This window comes from Nyctereutes procyonoides, unplaced genomic scaffold (assembly GCF_905146905.1).
Source record: "Nyctereutes procyonoides isolate TBG_1078 unplaced genomic scaffold, NYPRO_anot_genome, whole genome shotgun sequence".
Classification (NCBI taxonomy): domain Eukaryota; kingdom Metazoa; phylum Chordata; class Mammalia; order Carnivora; family Canidae; genus Nyctereutes; species Nyctereutes procyonoides.
In genome coordinates this window covers 12,798,356-12,816,705 of record NW_026575148.1, presented here as the reverse complement: position 1 = coordinate 12,816,705, position 18,350 = coordinate 12,798,356, and the positions used below count along the sequence as shown (strand labels likewise).

Below are 18,350 nucleotides of genomic sequence, written 5' to 3'. Positions count from 1 at the left end.
AAGGCTGCACAACTGAATCATGTACCCAGTTAGGTAGTTTCAGTTACAAGTCAGGGAAAACCCAACTCACCCTGGTGGAGACAAAAAGCCTAACATAAGTGAAAACTCCCTAGGTAGCAAGGCCACCAAGAACATCTGTTCTTTCAGTGTCTCTACACTGCCTTGTACAGTATTTAGTTTTATCTTCATGAACACGGCAGGACCTGGGGACTACGTGCCTTGTGCACACATGCAACGGAACAATGCATTCCTAGCAAAAGTCCTAAGATTTAATGGTACTGGTCTAGGTCACACACCTTCCTCTGAACCCATGGGCATGGAAGGGAAGGTGGGGGCAGTGATTCCTAATCCTCATCCACGTGCGTCACCTCCAGATCCTGGCTAGGAAGCTCCTAGAAACCACCTGTTTTAAAGAGAAGGAGCAATGAGGAAGTGTCTGCTGGGAAGGCGGCAGGCAAATGTCCATTGCGTGAGGCAAAGCTGTATGCAGATGGCGGAAAATAACGAGCTGTAACTTCACAGGAGTTCTTTTTGCCATGGAGTTGTTTTGGTAATTACAAAATCATAAAAAATTTTAACTCATGAACATTTTAAGCACATTTTAATTTATGAAAATTGAGCTTCTCTCTATTTTTTTAATAATCAATTCCTCTAGGAACTCTTTCTGAAAATACTGGCTCCAACACAGTTACCTATTATTATTACTGTTAAATAACTTAAATATTATTACTGCAAAATAACTAGAAGAAAAAATAACAGAATAATAATGAACCCTGACAAATGACTATTTGAAAAAAATATTAACATTCCTGTGGGAAAGAGTGTTTAATGACATATTAGCAGAATTCTTTTTTTAATATTTTATTTATTTATTCATGAGAGACACAGAAAAAGAGAGGCAGAGACACAGGCAGAGGGAGAAGCAGGCTCCATACAGGGGGCCCAATGTGGGACTCGATCCCAGGACCCCAAGATCATGACCTGAGCCAAAGGCAGACACTTAACTACTGAGGCATCCCAGATTTAAAAAAAACAAAAAACAAAAAACAAAAAAACGTTATGTCAGTTTTAACATAAAGCAAATATAGGTGAAAAAAAAACATTTGTAAAAAGTGAGTAGAGATGAGAAGAAGCACACTTCACAGGTGAGGAACCATCACTGGTCTCTCCCACTCTCAATCTCATTACACCTCTTCTGACTAAATACTGAATCCAGAGCTTATGGAAGTAAAGGCCAGAATAGTAAACAACTGAATGTACAGAAAAGTCATCGCCTGATTATTTGGGAATTCACTACAACAGTGAAGTAGTTATTTATAGATAGCTAGATCATACCCAGGTTTTCAGAGAAATGAATGTCCATCCTTAGTCCCCACAAAAGGACCATGTGTATTTTCTTAGAGCATCTGGATGTCAATTTCCAAGGAATTCTCTACAATAAGTAGAATACTTTTGTTTTTGAAAGAAAGAAAGAAAGAAAGAAAGAAAGAAAGAAAGAAAGAAAGAAAGAAAGAAAGAAAGAAAGAAAGAAAGAAAATAGAATGTTATTTGCAACAATGACATCAGCCACTGCAGCTCTACAACACCCGGTCTTCCCCTGTCTCCGCAGCCCTTCAAAAGGAGAAGACTATCTTTTAATGACACACATAAATCCCTGCAGTGCCTGGCTGCAAAGAGTAATTAATTCTGGCCTTTTTATGCTTAATGAAACACCTTGCACACATGACAGCAGTGAGTTCGAGCTTCTTCTAAGACAGGGAAAGCCCTAGCAACAACCTAGTTCTCCTCAAAATGTTCTGTAGGTCACAACTGTATGAGCTCTGCCAATTATTTCTTCAAAATAGACCTCTTATATATAACAAGCAAAACACACCAAAGAAAACTCACAATTGACCACCTGTCTGAAGAGTCTTTCATAAGTTTTAAAAGTGTGCAATGTTTTGTTTGTCAAATTCTTGGCAGTAAACACGTGCTTTTATTTCTCGATTTGCGGCTGCGATAGAAGGGCATTTAAATACAGTAATTTCTCAGATGCAGCTGCTCAATATCATTTCCCTTTATTAGAATAATTTTTCATATTTTAATACATCCTTACACGCCGTATTACAAAGGCTATTAGTCCACTGAGAGTTCCAAAACATGGATTTCCAAGGTTCCATTTCGAAACACAAATAAAAGTATGAGTAAATGTTTTAACAAGAAATTTAAACGGAAAGATTTACCTTGAAAGAGTTACTCCTCTTTATAGAAATTCAATTATTCTGGTCCTATCTGAGGAGTCCTAAAAGCAAGTGTGTACTTTCAAATAAGTTACTACTCCGGTAAATGCAGTTTCCCCGCTTCAATCACAGACAGTACACGGAACAAGGGGTAAGGAAATAGAAAATTCCTCTCACCTGTTTAGGTGTAACTCCAGGCATGTGAATATCCAATGCAAAATCTGATGAATCAATAGGAATTACTGGTCTGGTGGTACCAAGACATTCATTGGAAAATGACCTGGTATTTTCCTTAAACCTTAAAAAAGAGGAACGTTTCAATGTCCTTGAACTTACATAATGGAATCTTAACACGAGAAGGAAAAAAAAAAAAAAAGAAGAATCCTAAGACCTTTAGATGAAAGATTATTGCTTTAGATCCAAACACAACTCTACAAGATACAATGACTATATAATGTTCTAAACCCTCAGAATTGCATTTTCTAATCTAGGAGCCACGTATGCCCAACTTGGAAGCAAAATATCACCAAAGCAAGCAGGCAGGCTCTATTTAAAACTCGATTCAGTACAAGCTTGTCAACATCTATTTGATGAAAATGCAATATTGGTAAATTAGAAATTAACACAGGCATGCCAGTTTTCTAATGGCATAAACCTTAACCAAAGCCCAGGGAGATTTTTATAACTATTTCCTAAGTGTCCAGCATCACTAGCCAGAAACAAAACACCCACAATATCTCTAGTAGGCAGAGCTGGGGGGGGCGGGGGGCGGCTGCTGTGTGAATTACAAATGTCCAAGCACATGAATATTTAATAGGGCGCTTAGGAGGAGCGTGCAGCCCGCTCAGGGGTCCCTCCCAGCTCTTCCCGGCCCCCCATCGCCTTCCCCCACCGCGTATCTGTGTCGCTGTTTCATCCCTGGAGCTGCTTCGGGCCTGAAGGACCCAGCAGGGAGCGGTCAGCGCGGGAAACCGCAACTTTAATGGGAGTTTTCGGGACCACAGGGCAGCTGGGCTCCGCAGGGCGGGCGGCTCTGCAAGGGGCTCCCCACGGGGTACGGCTCCGGGGGGGCGCCAGGGGGAGCCCCGAAGGTCCAGGATGCTGGCGCGGGCCGCGGGCCGCAGGACGCGGCTGGGGGCGGGGTCCGGGCCTGCTAGGGCTCGGGGTCCGGGGTGGGCTCGGGGTTGGGGTCCGGGGTCGGGCTCGGGGTCTGCTCGGGGTCCGGGCTCGGGCTCGAGGTCCGGGGTCCGCCCGGGCTCGGGGTCCTGCTCGGGCTCGGGGTCCGAGGTCTGCTCGGGGTCGGGCTCGGGGGTCTGCTCGGGGTCAGGCGCGGGCTCAGGGTCGGAGGTCGGGTCAGGGTCCGAGGTCTGCTCGGGCTCGGGGTCTGCTCGGGCTCGAGGTCTGCTCGGGGTCGGGGTCTGGGGTCTGCTCGAGGTGGGGGCTCGGCTCGAGCTCGGGGTCCGGGGTCGGGGGTCCGCCGGGGTGGGGGGTGTCGGGGGAGCCGCGCCCCAGCCGCGGGGCCGGGGGGGGGGCGGGCACCCACCTCTTCCACACGGAGAGCGGGCCCCGGAAGCCGAGGGCGCGGGCGAGGCCGAGGAGCAGCAGCAGCAGCAGCAGCAGCGGGCGCGGGGGCCGGCCCATGGCGGCGGCGGGGTCGCGGGGGCGCGGGGGCGCGGGGGCGCGGGGCCGGGGTCGCCTCCGGGGCCGCGCGCCACCCTCAGGGCTCAGGCCCGCCGGGGAGCGCGCGGGCTCTCGCTCCCACCCGCGTCGGGCATCGCTCGGAACCTGCAAAACAGAAGCGGATAACGGATGGCTCCCACGCGCGCCTCCGCGCCTCTGCGCCCCGCGCCCCCCGCGCCCCGCTGCCCGGCTCCCCCCTCCCTCCCCCCTCCCTCCCCCCTCCTCCTCCCTTCCCCCTCTCCGGGCACCCAAACCGCACTCAGGACCTCCGCTCAATGCAAACAAAGTTCTGCACGCGAGAGACTCAGGCGCGGGGGGGGGGGGGAACCCCACAACCAAGGGGGGCAGAGCCGGAGCCCTTGCGCTCAACAGTGACCAAACCGAAAAAGACTCAACACAGGCGGGTTCACACACGTGCGCCGGCCGCGCCGCAGATTCAAGGAGAAAGGCCCCTCCCCCGGTCAAGGATGATCACCCAAGAAGTGGTCTCTGGGATTCTCAGCATGATTTTAAAACAGGTCCAGGACCCACAGCTAATGTGGTATCTGGCATGTAAATGCCTACTTAAAAATCCTTATTGGATACCCAAAAGTAATAATTTCTTGCACATGCATCCCCAAAGAGAGTCTTTGCTGAATAAAGTTTGGAGATTCCGGATGCAATGCAATTACTAACAGTGGGGAGCAGCTCGGCCGGCCCCCAAACGAATTTTTTATCTACAAAGGGTATGATCAAGAATTTAATATACATGAGAAGCCATGCAGAACTCAGGATTTTAGAAGATTCAAGGAAGCTAAATTTTGAAATAGGCTCGCTTTGACTTGACTATTTTTCGGAATATGCTTCAGGCTACTTATCAAGTTTGTGACTTTTAGTTACAAAATATTATTTTAAGATGTATCATTCATAATATGAAAATAGTTTCAAAGAACCATATGTCTGAAAGTTTTATTTCAATCACTAATGATAATTAACCATGATTTGAGGAATCTCAAATAAATGCCTTAGCCAGGGGAATAAAAGTAAAAACCAAAAATCAGTAAGATCATACAGAAGTGCATCATAATAATACATTAGCCTCTAAAATATCTTTTAGAATTCACAGTATATTGAGGCTAATCTAAAATAAATATGCAAGAAAAAAAAAGCATGAACATTAAATTAAATAAAAAAAACTTCATGGTCAATGCTTTCTAGGAGAAACAAGCCTTACATCAAATACAAATAACACATGACTGACTATCCAACCAATCCAAGGCTGCTTGGGCCCACCAGGTCCCAAAGACCACAGTTAATTTACATAAGCAATGGCATTTTTAAAAGACTGATGATATCTGTTTGAATTTTGTCTTTGGCTTGCTCTTTGAGCTTCCAGCAACAAAAACCTTCAACTTTGTCTGAATCCTGTGGGTAAAGGAAAGAAGTCCTTGTAGGGGGAAGAGAAACAACTGGCCTGAAGGATATACTATTGCCTTTGCGACAAAATATAATCCTGTCTCATGATAATACGTCACATTCCCTGAAGTTCTTTTCCTTTTTTTTTCCCTAATATATGTGAAGAAGGGATTATATTTTATTATTTCATGCAGAACAGGATTCAAGGACAGTCCTTCCAGTTGGCAGGGAGATACAGTACTAGACCAAACACTTGAAACAAATTTAGTATTAAAATTCTCTAACAGGAACACATCCTTAAGCACTAGCCTTTGAAAAAATATCCCACTTATCTCAGATTGATTTTATTACCTTTGATGTCCCTAAAACACCCACTAAGAGATAGATAACTGAAGTTGTGGGTAGAAGCAAAGTTGAGATTTACAGCCATGAGCTGAACAGAAGGTCCTATGAAATGAAATGAAAGCTAATTTTGCTTCTTGGTGCTCCATGCCTTGTAAACTAAAGACAAGATACCAATCACCATAGGGGAAAAAAAAAATCATGACTCACCATTTCATTTGCTATAGTTCTTGATCATTGTGGAATATGCAATATTCAAATCTTAGTGGCCAATTGACTCAGGATTTTAAAAATTCAAAATACAGTTCCTCTAGATAATCCATTCCCTCACCCAAAAAAAAACCTATTTCGTCGTATCGTATTCTGTTCAAAATATTGTTGGGTTTTAGAAAATGAATTAAACTGAAAGGGAATATAATCTATTAAGGGAGATGAGGACTTAACTCAATAAATAGAAACTATGTTTAGAATGTAGTATTCCTACACTCCAGTACTATAAAAAGGACTCGGGATTTTGAGGAAGAAAAGATCATTTTAACCTTCAAGAGGAAAGTAAGAAAAAGAGAATGGTAAAGTGATTGTCAGTGGAAGCAGGAGCGTGGAGGGTTGGGTTTTCACCATGGGAGATGAGCAGTGTATACTTCAGGTTCAGGGAACGGCAGGGGCAGAGGAGCCCAAGTGATAGAGCCCAAGTGGTGAGCAAGTGCAGATTTACTATTTCATTTGTAATACAAAGCAAAAATTGTTTCTACATCCACAAATTCTTAGGAAAGATGATGTATAGTTGATAGTGGTACAGGTATTATTTTCAGGAACAGTAATATTACATAGTAAGTACAGCCTAGTACAGAGGACCATAAAACTAATTTGGCTTTCATGAAGCAAGCATTCCATTCCTCTCAATTTTCGTTTAAAAAAAAAAAAAAAGAAGGTAGTTGAAATTTGTTTTTTTTTTATTTTTTTAAATTTTTATTTATTTATGATAGTCACACACACAGAGAGAGAGAGAGAGAGAGAGGCAGAGACACAGGCAGAGGGAGAAGCAGGCTCCATGCACCGGGAGCCCGACGTGGGATTCGTTCCCGGGTCTCCAGGATCGCGCCCTGGGCCAAAGGCAGGCGCCAAACCGCTGCGCCACCCAGGGATCCCTGAAATTTGTAATTGATCAAAGAATCAAATAACTATATTGGTCACTAATTCATAAATTCATTTATTCAACTAGAGAGAATCAAGATAGCATAGTGGCTGAGAGCTTGTAAGCCAAAGAAAAACTGCCCGGACGCCTGGCTCCATCCCTGAATAGCCCTGTGAAACTGGGCAAGTGCCTCGCCTCCCTTTGCCTCAATTTCCTCAAAAGTAAAATGAATGATCCCACCACCTGTAGGGCTGTTACAAGAAGTGCATGCATTCATATCCTTAGAACAGTGCCAGACACATAATACATGTTCGCTATTACTATTCTTGCAACAAGTATTTATTGAGTGCCTAAGTGTATATTAATGCTGGGGATGGTGATGAGCAAGACAGAGAAAGTTCTCAGTCTTTACTTTCTAGTGGGAGGGAAAAAAAACAATGGAAATAACTACCAAATTATAAATTTCATCTTCCTTTAAGGCAATTTTATGTGGTTTCCTACAATGACTTATGATTAAACCGATGAAAGGCTGCATATCTATTCACATAGCGATTCAACTCTAGGGATTTATTCTTAAGCAAAAATTGAACAAGGGCATAAACATGTTTAAAGTGATATTTACTCACACTGTTTATATGAACCATTTGTTCATAATAGCAAAGAACTGGAATCAATTGAGATGCTCATCAATGGGAGACTGGCAAGAAATTTTTTTTAGAAATAAAAACTTGAATCCTATGCATCGCTTTAAAAAAGGACAAGATGCGTCTATTTTTGTAGGAAAGGTCATATTCGAGGACATAATGTTTTTTCTTCTTCCATAATTAAAAAAAAAACATGTTTAAACTGTCTCAAACTTACAGAAATGTTCCAAGTACAAAGAATTTTTTTTTCTTTAACTATTTGAGAGTAAGTTGCTGATGTGGTGCTTCATCATCCCTGAACATTTCAGTGTGCATTTCCTAAATTATATTCCACTACACAATCATAAGATAGCGATCAAAATAAACGTATTTCCATTAACACATTACTACCATCCAATCCTCAGGTTCCAAACTTTGCCAACTAGCCCAACAATATCCCTTATAGCAAAAGAATCTAGTTCAGAATCCAGCGTTGTGTGTAAAGTTGTTGCGTGTCTAGTTGCCTTCATTCCAAGAGTTTCTCGTTCCGTCTTTATCTTTTCTGACCTTGACTCTAAGACTGCAGGCCAGTTGTTTTGCAGAATGCCTCTTAATTAGTATTTGTTTTCTGTTTCGTAAGGACTAGATTCAGGGTATGTCTCTCTGGGAGGAATATCACAGAAGTAATGCTGTGTTCTTCTCAATTTTCTGTATTCGTTGTCCTCTGCCACATATCAAATCATCCCAAAACATAGTAGTTGAAAACAAGATTACCCTCAAATGGTCTCTGTGCATGAGGACAAGAAAACAGGTTGGCTGGGTGATTCTCTCATGAGGTTGCAATCAAGATGTTGGCAAGGGCTACGGTCATCTGAAGGCTTGACTGGGGTGAAGGATCTGCTTGCAAGGTGGCCTACTCACAGGGCTGGCGAGTCAGCGCTGGCTGTTGCCAGAAACAGCTTCTTTCACTCTGTAGCCCTCTCTCTAAGGCGACATAAGGGCCCTCACAGCACGGCAGCTGCCTTCCCCAGAGTGAGCAAGGTCTTTTAGCCTCTAGCATCTGTAGTCACATGCCATCACTTCTATAACGTGCTGTGTTACCAGGTCAGCCCCACTAGCGTGGACAAAGGCGACCCAAGGGCAGGAATACCAAGAGGCAAGGATCATCTTCTCGAAGCCTGGCTACAACAGCATCTCATGAGGTGGCATGCAATTCTGATTTGTTCCATTACTGATGTTAATTTTAATCATTTGATTAAGGTGGTGTCTTCCAGGCTTTTCCACTATAAAGATATCATTTTTCCCTTGGTAGGTAATGTTTTTCTGGTGGAAAAGTCATTTTTGACTTAATATTCTAATTCTTTTTTTTAATGTTTCTTTTTTTTTTTTTTTTAAGATTTTATTTACTCATGAGAGACACACAGAGAGAAGCAGAGGCACAGGGAGAGGGAGAAGCAGGCTCCCTGCAGGGAGCCCGCTGTGGGACTCAATACCAGGACCCTAGGATCACAACCTGAGCCACCGGCAGACACTCAACCACTGAGCCACCCAGGCGCCCCTAAATATTCTAATTCTTAGTCGACTTTCATTTTATTCAGTTATTTATTACATCATTAGGGACTCATTGTTTCTTTATTCAGTGGGTTTTAATCTCTTACTAACTCCATGTATTTACACTATTTATTTTGATGCTCCAACTGTCTCAGTTGCGGCTTCTTGAAGGGAGCTTCTGCATCCTTCTGACACATCCCATCATCCCTTCAGCACTTTCTGGCTTTTTTGGCCCTTTCTCCCGTCTGGGTTCAAAACCCCACATGAGGCTTTTGTTTTTGTGCTCCTCATTCCCCCTTGGCCTTTGCTGACATCCTACAGTGGGCTGCCCCCACACACGGATGCCTTCTTTACCTCATTTGGACTATGACACATCCCATCCCATGCTCCACACTGATGCCCTCCTTACCCGAGGTGCGTTCCACACCCTATGCCTGGCTGCCCTTCCTGAATGCCTATCCTGCTCAGCCCCACATAAGAGCTGTAGGACTGGAGTGTCCAGAAAGGGAAAAGAAATCACATTATAAAACAGTATACACATGTATTTATAAATCTGAAGTCGTATGACTCCGCTGGATTTCCAATGGTTTTTCTACGGGGATAAGTGGGGGGGAAAGGTAAACTTTCACTTTCCATTTATATGCTTTTTCTGTCTTTTAATTTTTACAAGCTTATATTACTTTTTGTAATCACAAAAATACAGATACACATATGGATGTAGATATGCATTATAAAATATTTTATTGAATGTGAAGCTATATATTTCAATTTACATGTTAATTTCTATCTGAGCTAGGTGATGCTTTGAAAAACAAATGACTCTCCTTTCTTGGCAATCACCTTACAAACTAAATTTTATGGTGGTTTTATAGCTGTAATGCAGGGTTTCTCCAGCTCAGTACCAGCAACAGTTTGGGCCAAATACTTCTTTGTTGCAGGGGACTGGCCTGTGCATTACAGGATGTTCAGCAGCATCTCTAGACTCTACCCACTATATTCCAGCTTCCTTCAGTCGTGGACAAGAAAAATGTCTCGAACACTGCCAAATGTCTTCTGGAAGGTAAAAATCACCATCGTTGAGGATCAGTGTTGTCATATGGCTCATTAAGATGAAGCTTAATTTGTAAATCAAATGTCATGCAATTCCCTTCAAATATATATGAGACATAAATTGCCAAAAAACTTGCAGATATGGAACTTCAAAAATAACAATCAAAAAAGCAAGTAATGTTTATTGACCTATGTGCCAGGTGTTGATTTCATACGTATCATCTCACTAAATTCTTATGACTTTGAAGCACAGGCTACTATTCCCATTTTATGGATGATGGACCTAAGCCTTAGAAAAATAATTAACTTGCTCTGGTTCCTCGGCAGTAGAGTAAGGATTCAGATCCTGGCTTGTAGACTCCGGAATATGTTCTCTCAGCCCCTGTTTTTCAACATAAAAAAAGACTCTCTCTATTCACAGGAGGTGTTTTCTTCAAGTGCAAAAGGGCAAGTCCTCTGAATATCATTTTATTATAAAATAATAGCCAATGTTTCTTGAGCAACTATTACATGACAGGCACTGTGCTAATAATAAAGCTCAACTGAATCCTCAAATGAAGTTCACACCATTATCATTCCCATTCTACAAAGTAGAAATTGGACACAAAGATAACTGGTAATTCGCCCAGGGTACGTAGCTGGGATTTAACACGGGCAATTTGACGCCACACTTAATTATTCAGTTATCAGGGTAACCTAGTCTTTTTTTTTCATTCACATATTAGGAAGCATTCATATTTCCTCTGCAAGCCTACTAATATTACTCAGCTAATTCAGGAAGGACAAATTGAAGATTTATGACTAACGTCCAAATCTGGCCTCAGTGTAGGTTTTGTTTGGCTTGCATGAACTTTTCCCAACTGAATCTGAATTCTGAGAAAACATTTCAAAATGAAAAGCTTTCATGTAAAAAGTGTCTTCTGAAGAACTGTAAAATCTGGCATCATTGGACCCACATTTCCATATGGCAACAATTAACTGAGTCAAGTAGTGTCTTCCTTTTTAGACAGGGCCAGCAGTCTGCAGATTGCCACAGTCCCCACTGCTCCCTATTATCCCAGATCCTGAGGACAAGAGTAGTTATTTTTTTATTTTATTTTATTTTTATTTTATTATTTTATTTTTTTACATATTTTTAATTGGAGTTCAATTTGCCAACATATAGCATAACATCCAGTGCTCATCCCATCAAGTGCCCCCCTCAGTGCCCGTCACCCAGTCACCCCCACCCCCCACCCACCTCCCTTTCCACCACCCCTTGTTTGTTTCCCAGAGTTAGGAGTGGTTATTTTAACTGCCACCCAGCACAAGGTACAGTTGTCTGTGTATTCATTGAGGTCTTTATTTTGTTTTGTTTTTAACACCAGTCCAGCCTTGCTCATTATCATTACTAACTGTACCCTCAAATCGTCTGTGTTGGCACCCCAGAGGTATACCCTTTCTCTGCAAGAAGGTACACTTCACCCTACACATAGCATAGAATTTGCCATTTTTTGAAATACACATAGTAGTTGCTGCTTTTTTTTCTTTTCTTTCTTTCTTTCTTTCTTTCTTTCTTTCTTTCTTTCTTTCTTTCTTTCTTTCTTTCTTTCCTTCTTTTTAAGGATCTCTTCATTACCAAGGCATACCAAATTGAGTGGTATTTTCTGCACGTGGATTTATTTGGGACTCGTTATTTTAACATGCAGCCAATTTGAAGTATTTTCCCCTTGCAAGTGAAAATTGGCTGGGTAACTATAGAATATTTATGTTAAAAAAATCTCAGGAGTACCATTCAGCATATGATTCTACTGGAATAACAACTTGCCAACAGGAACAAATTTTACTTCATTTTTTGGTTTCCATGATCAGTACCAGATGCCCTTTAAATATGTTCATTAGTCATCAAATCGCTCAGTCCTGTAAATACTTCCATGGGGAAAAAAAACAAGAGACGTTATTCTTAATTAAATTTCTCAGCTTTGACTAATACAAATGTTACTTCATAACACATGTATCTGAAGTCAGTGCTGGCATGCTTTAATATAAGATAAAACAGATCCCTGAGTTCCAATCAGCACACATCTTTTAGTTCTAAGGACTGAACTGGGAAGTTCTTAAGACACTAGTGCCCTGCAGAGCAAGGCATTGCTGATGATGCCAGAGACGTACAACAGCTCCTTTGTATGCTACTCATTGGCCTAGCAGGTATCTTATTTATTTATGAGCTCAGAACAGCGTGTAGAATTTAGTTTCAGAAAAAGAGCACAAAGCACTTGGGCAGCTATCACCACTTTTTTCCTTTAGACATTCCTGCTGAGTGACAGGGAACAGGGTGTCAGCCTTGTCTTGCAGAGACACTTAGCAAGGTGAAGAGCCCTCAGTGATTTCTGTCCGAACTCCTAGTGTAAGTCAGAGATGCAGGCCTAAGATTACAGGCTATCTCCACAGTAGGTCACTTCAAAAATTAACAAACTCTCTTCTTCCTTCGAAGTTTCTCAGAAACTAGTTTGAAACGAATACCCAAGACCAACTAAATCTCCACTGTCTGGTGTTTTTCAATAAAGTGTGGATCACCAAAAGACCCACTGATTTTGCTTCTGAAAGGTGTTTTGCCGCTACTCTTGTACTGCTTCCTTTGAGGGTCTTTGCACTATTATTTTCCCACCTTCTTTTTTTTTTTTTTTTTCCCACCTTCTTAAGAGGAAGTTGGCATAGAATGGGGGTTCGGAGGGTAGCCCCAGTTAAGTGCAAATATCTAGTGCTGGGCTTTGGGCTTAGAAGGAATTGGTCTCAAGGTTGGGATCTGCCTCTCCTTCTGTCTTTCTTGCAATAATCAACACATTTTTTAATGAGATGTCCTCTTTTGTAGGGATTTTTTTCCCCCTCTTTGATTCCACATCCTTAGGCCTGCTTATTTCGAAAGCGCTTTACTACATATTTTGTTAAATGCTTCCTGATGACTTCAGAGGCAGGAGCTATTAACTACTCATGAAGTCTGGCTCAGAGCCAGAACATGCTAAAAATACATTTAAATTAAGTATTCTTTTTTTCTTGATAAGTAAAAAATCTACAGGAAAATATCCAGATCCTCATTCAAAAAATACACTTAACTTTATCTTTCTGCTTCTTGGGATACTCACACAAGAAGTATTTTCTCCCAGAGCAGAACCAAATTTCCAAATGATTCTCATGTTTTCCATTTCAAATGTCCAAGTCCTCACAATAAAATACCCACAAACATATCCTGTTCTCTTCCGTAAGTCTGGCTATCTTTCTCTTCAGGCCTCTCAGCTCTATAATTACAGTATTGAAAAGTGGACTCTGTAATCATATAATGCTATTATACGATTGAAAAACTTATGGGAATTTTTCATAAAGATTATAAAACAATGCCAAAACATTCTCTCATTTATATAATTCTGCTCAATTGAGTTTACAATAACCTGGAGGGATTCTATCAAATCTCCACTACACACTGCCCCTGTCAGCCCATCTCAACTATGTAACTGGAAAGCCACTAACAAGAGGAACATAGTTGCTTAAAACATTTTAGTGTTTTTTTTTTTTATATATATATTATGGCATAGAAGTCACAACAACATTTAACTTAATCGTAAGCAGGGCCTTTGAATTTTTAAATATGCAATTCACCATTGAAAGAAGTATAATGTACCGAAGTAGCTTATATTCAGGTTATTTTAATTTCCAGTCTATAATAATAGTTTTCTTTGATCAGTGTCCCCAAACTCCCCATGAACTATCAATGAAGAGCTTCATAATTTTCTTCTGGTTGCAAAGGATCAAAGCATTCTTATGTTTGCTAGAACTCTTTGATTCTGCTGCACAAACAGGTGGTGAATTTATTTCAATGCTATTAAACTCTTTCTTGCTGTCTTGAGCTTAGGAAGAAGTGGTTTATTTTAGCAAGATGCTTAGAGGCCAGTTTGCTCTTCCCCCATTTTTAATCTTCTTTACAAGATTTCCCATAGTGATTTGCTCTACACTCTGGACCTGAAAATGAAAGCTAAAAAAGGATGAGGCCCATGATCTTCCAGGCTGCAGAGAACACTCTGGGTGGAGTCACTCCAAGGATGTGAGGCCTGAGCACACCCATTTGATTTTGTTTGCCTTCTCTCTCCATTGTGGAAGTCCTATGTTCTAACCTCGAGTCATGTTGTAATAAAGTTGAGTTTTTAAGTCACAGAAAAATGTGAAATAGCCCTATTGGCCAATTTTAACCAAAATAAAGAGGCCCACAACAGTATCAGAAGGAAAACTGGTTCCCATCTTTGAAGTAAGAAAACTTCTTTCTAAAATCACAACATTCTATGGACCTACCCATGATCATGACACTTTTAATGATAAAAATAATATTTAACAATTACTGAGCACTTGCTATATGCTAGACAGTGTTTTAAGTACTTCTCATGTATTATTTATTTCACTTAATTTTCACAATACGCTTTGAACTAGAGCATTATCTCCATTTTACAGATGAGGAAATAGAGGCATGGAGAGGTCAAGGAACTTGCTTGACATCGACAATGGCTGATTTCAGAGGTAGCAGCTATTAAACTCCAGGCTACACTTGATAGAGACTGTAAGTCTGGTATTTGTTTATTAAGAAAATACATAAAGGCTAAGTAAACCATTACTGATTCAGTAATGCTTCTCAGTGAATTTGTATTTTATCCCCCGTATAACTAAAACCAATAGTACACATAAGACATGAAATGTCACATCACACAACGCCTGCTTCCAAACAGTGATTCCAGGCTCCACCCCAAACTCCCTCCTCCAGTGGATTCTGGGTCAAAAGGTGGAAACCACTGGTGTAAAATTGGGAGTAGAGACTTGCACTTGAAATCAGAAGTTGTGGTTTTAAGTCCCATTTTAGGGATTCATTTCACATTTCTGAATTTTGGTTTCTTCCTGTACCAATAAGGGGTAATTGATAAACGCACTACCAAATGGCTACCTTGAGAAACACAATAATCTGAGCAAATTCTGAAATGACAAAAGCGCCATAGAGACATAAGTCCTTGTTAGTGTTTCAGGTTCAGCTTTATCAATGGATAAACTTAAAATTCTTTCTTAAATTTTTCTAATATTGCACTGTTCATTCTGAATGTACTTATACATCATCTTTGAGTAAAGTTTCAGAGTACTAGAACATCTTCAGATGGCAGACACTGTGAAATTATACTTGGAAAGTCAGGGGAAAAAATATGGCTAAAAGATCCAAATTTAAACACTCTTCCCAACAAGAAAAATAAGAGCAAAAATAGTAACTCTGTCATTCAGCAAAAAGAGAACTAAAATCTTAACCTAAATCATTTGAAATGGGCTCCAGTAATCAGGAAGAACATTTATGTTTCAAGGGAATTACCAATGTTCTGTTGAGATTATTAGGAATCATTTACTGGGTACAGGCTCTGACAGGTACAGTATGTCATGGCCTTTGAGTTTGTGTCGCATGACTTAGGAAACCACACAGAGGCAGGCTTGCAGAACCAGCTGTCCAAAGAAATCAGTGGTGGAGGTAAATAACATGAATTTTTATTACACAAGCAGTTAGATTTTCTTCTGGGAACAAATAAATATAAAATGGTAGACCCAAATAGGTGCTAGGGATTTAAGTGAGACAGATTCCTGTTAGTAATGCTTGCCTATCTCTTTATAGGAGTATTGACAAGAAACCTAACTTACTGTTGCTAAGGCATTTTGACGATGAAATGTGCTGCATAACTACAAAGCACTACACAAGTATTAAATGCTTTATGTGTTATCAAGTTTACTACTATTTACTTGATTCTACTGAATTCAATATTTATTCCTAAATAGAGGGATTATGTGAATTACTTTCTGGAAGATGGCTCTTTTGAAACAATTTTTTTCAGCATTTGAAATGGAATTTTAACAGCTGGAATACAGGGACAAATTTTATTTTCTTAAGAATTTGCTTCCCATTATAATGAATTTCTATGATCATAAGGTTAAGTCTCTCTTTCAAATAGCAAAGAAATCATGTAGATAAAAAAAAACTGGTCATAATACAACTCAGGACAATATGGAAAACTCTATCGATATAGCAAACAATGTACTGCCAGTCAAGCAATCCCACCAAAATATTTATCTCTCTTGAAATAGCACACTCCTAAAGATTTAGTAAAAATAGAAGCCAACTTAAAAAAATAAAATAAAATAAAATAAAAAATAAAAAAGAAGCCAACTTAAAGAAAAACAAACTGGACCTTAGGCCTTTAAATACACTATTCATAAAGGTATAGTAGTTACAGATTTAGAGTGATCATATTTATTATTACCTTAAAATACATTAAGGGCATCATCAAACCTTTTAACAAAAATAAAACCATAAACTAATCAGTGGTTCACATAATCAGTCCTGAGGTATATCAGAATATACTTAAAAGAAGCTGACCATTTTATCTTTCAATATGATTTCCCGAGAAATTTATGTCTCTATCAATGCATTCAAAGTTAATGGCCTATGCTTGACCAGCTGGTCATTCCCACTATCATAATGGCCAGCAAGATAACTGCTTCATTGATTCAGGGATGGATACCAACTGGAAGGCAGTTCCCAGGCTGGGCCTTCTGGTATACACCTAGGAAAAAACTGTACTGATTCCTGCTCTTTGGGTATAATAGAATTAGCATTTTATTTCATGATATACTTATCTATGATGAAAGAGAAGTTGAATGACAGAAGCAAAAGAATAGTATTATAAAACATGAGCGGAGTTCATTCAAACAATGGGAAAATACACTTTAAAATATTTGATCAGTGAAGTCAAGGTTAAGAAAGAAAAGGTGAAATTTCTCCCTCCATAAATAATAATAGCACTCACATGCACTGGCTTTTCTTGATCTCAAGACCACAGAATTGTTTTAAGATATTAAAAAATATATTATAAACTGTTTCATTCTGGTTTAGCCAAATTAACATTTTCAGATGGCCTGCTTTAGTCCTTTTTCCTGAAACTTGGTAATTGTCTCGTTATCTTCTCATAAAATATCAAAAATTTGCTTATCAAAGAGGTCAACGTATTTTTTATCAGTAGGCTTTATTTTAACCAAACGCTAGTATTAAAACTAGAAAAGTAAATGGATTAAGCAGTATTAATTTGCCTGAAAGAATAAAACTGTGATAAAATTTCCCTTTCATTTTGATATTTAAATCACTATTGGCATTACATTATAATGAGATAAAGGTTCATTAAGCAGCCTTTGTTATGTAAAAACAAAACACACTGGAGGGGAAATTCTTTACTGAGTTACAATTATCCCCCAAGGATATAGCAAATAAGATAGTATTAAAATATTTAAGTTTAATTATGCAATATGTTCCAATACATAATCAAAATACATATATACACACAAGTATTTCATTCACTCCTGAAACCTTCTGAATTTTTCTCCTAAGGAGAAAGTCCACATTAATAAAATTATAGAAAAATTCTAAGGAGAAGCAATTGTACTTTTATGCATATAAAATAGTATTTTCTAAACTGGAGAATGCATCTGACTGTGGGGAGTTCTCCGTACATACTTATTGTCAAGTTCTCTCCATCCCACATTCCTACTTCTCCACACTGATCCGAACAGTAAATTATCCTGCCTTTTGCTTTCCCAAAATGGGACCTACTAATTTAAGTTCCTGTCCCCTCATATTTGCCCCACAAATTAATTTATGTGAACCCAAGACCTAACGGTAGTCCTTGGCTACTGCAGCTCTTTTATCTACCCTTGCAATTCTTTTTTCTCAATTCTTCATATCAAAATTTCCTGAGTCTGAATTTTGTAGAAACCACACCTGCTCTAAAGGAGACACACCGCAGCTCCCCACAGCTGGGTAGCTTATGGCTCTTAGTTCTTAGAGTCAGCATCAACAAACATTGGGCTGTGGTAACCAAAAACCATAGGTTAGCTAAAAGATCATGATACAGTTGTTTTAGTAAATCATGGTTATTAACAAATGAAACCAGACTTGTCTAACAGATTTTCATCTACAAATATTGTTATGTGCAAAAAGTACCGTCTATGTTATTTTTCACACCACTGCATTTACTAGAACTGCTGAGAGGACTGTATATATGATTTCAAACCTAAGTTGATTTCTTTTTTCTCACTCTTGAAAAGGGTTACTTCTTTGTGAAAGCAGTTCTTACAGCTTTGTTTTCAACCAGCTAAAAATGTTTTATATATAACTCTAACCTGTTGCCCCTACACATTCTATTGTCCGAATTGTACTGTTTTCTGATCCATATTTATGTCTTGAGACAGTAACTTTTTGAATAAAAATAAACCTATAGTAAAAAAAAAAAAAGCCATAAATAGGGATAAGTAGAT

The 18,350-nt window shown here is 39.8% G+C and overlaps 1 protein-coding gene across 15 annotated transcripts in view; it reads right to left on the bottom strand.

The window, feature by feature from the left end:
- Positions 1–18,350, bottom strand: part of PAM (peptidylglycine alpha-amidating monooxygenase) — a 273,946-nt gene that overhangs the window by 144,830 nt on the left and 110,766 nt on the right. For all 15 annotated transcript variants that reach the window (XM_055312764.1, XM_055312766.1, XM_055312762.1 and 12 more), the window contains 2 exons: positions 3,763–4,004; positions 2,397–2,517 (listed from right to left, as the gene is read on the bottom strand). In XM_055312764.1, the coding sequence (XP_055168739.1) occupies positions 2,397–2,517; positions 3,763–3,860 (219 nt within the window). In that variant the 5' untranslated portion in view covers positions 3,861–4,004. The remainder of the gene's footprint in view (positions 1–2,396; positions 2,518–3,762; positions 4,005–18,350) is intronic.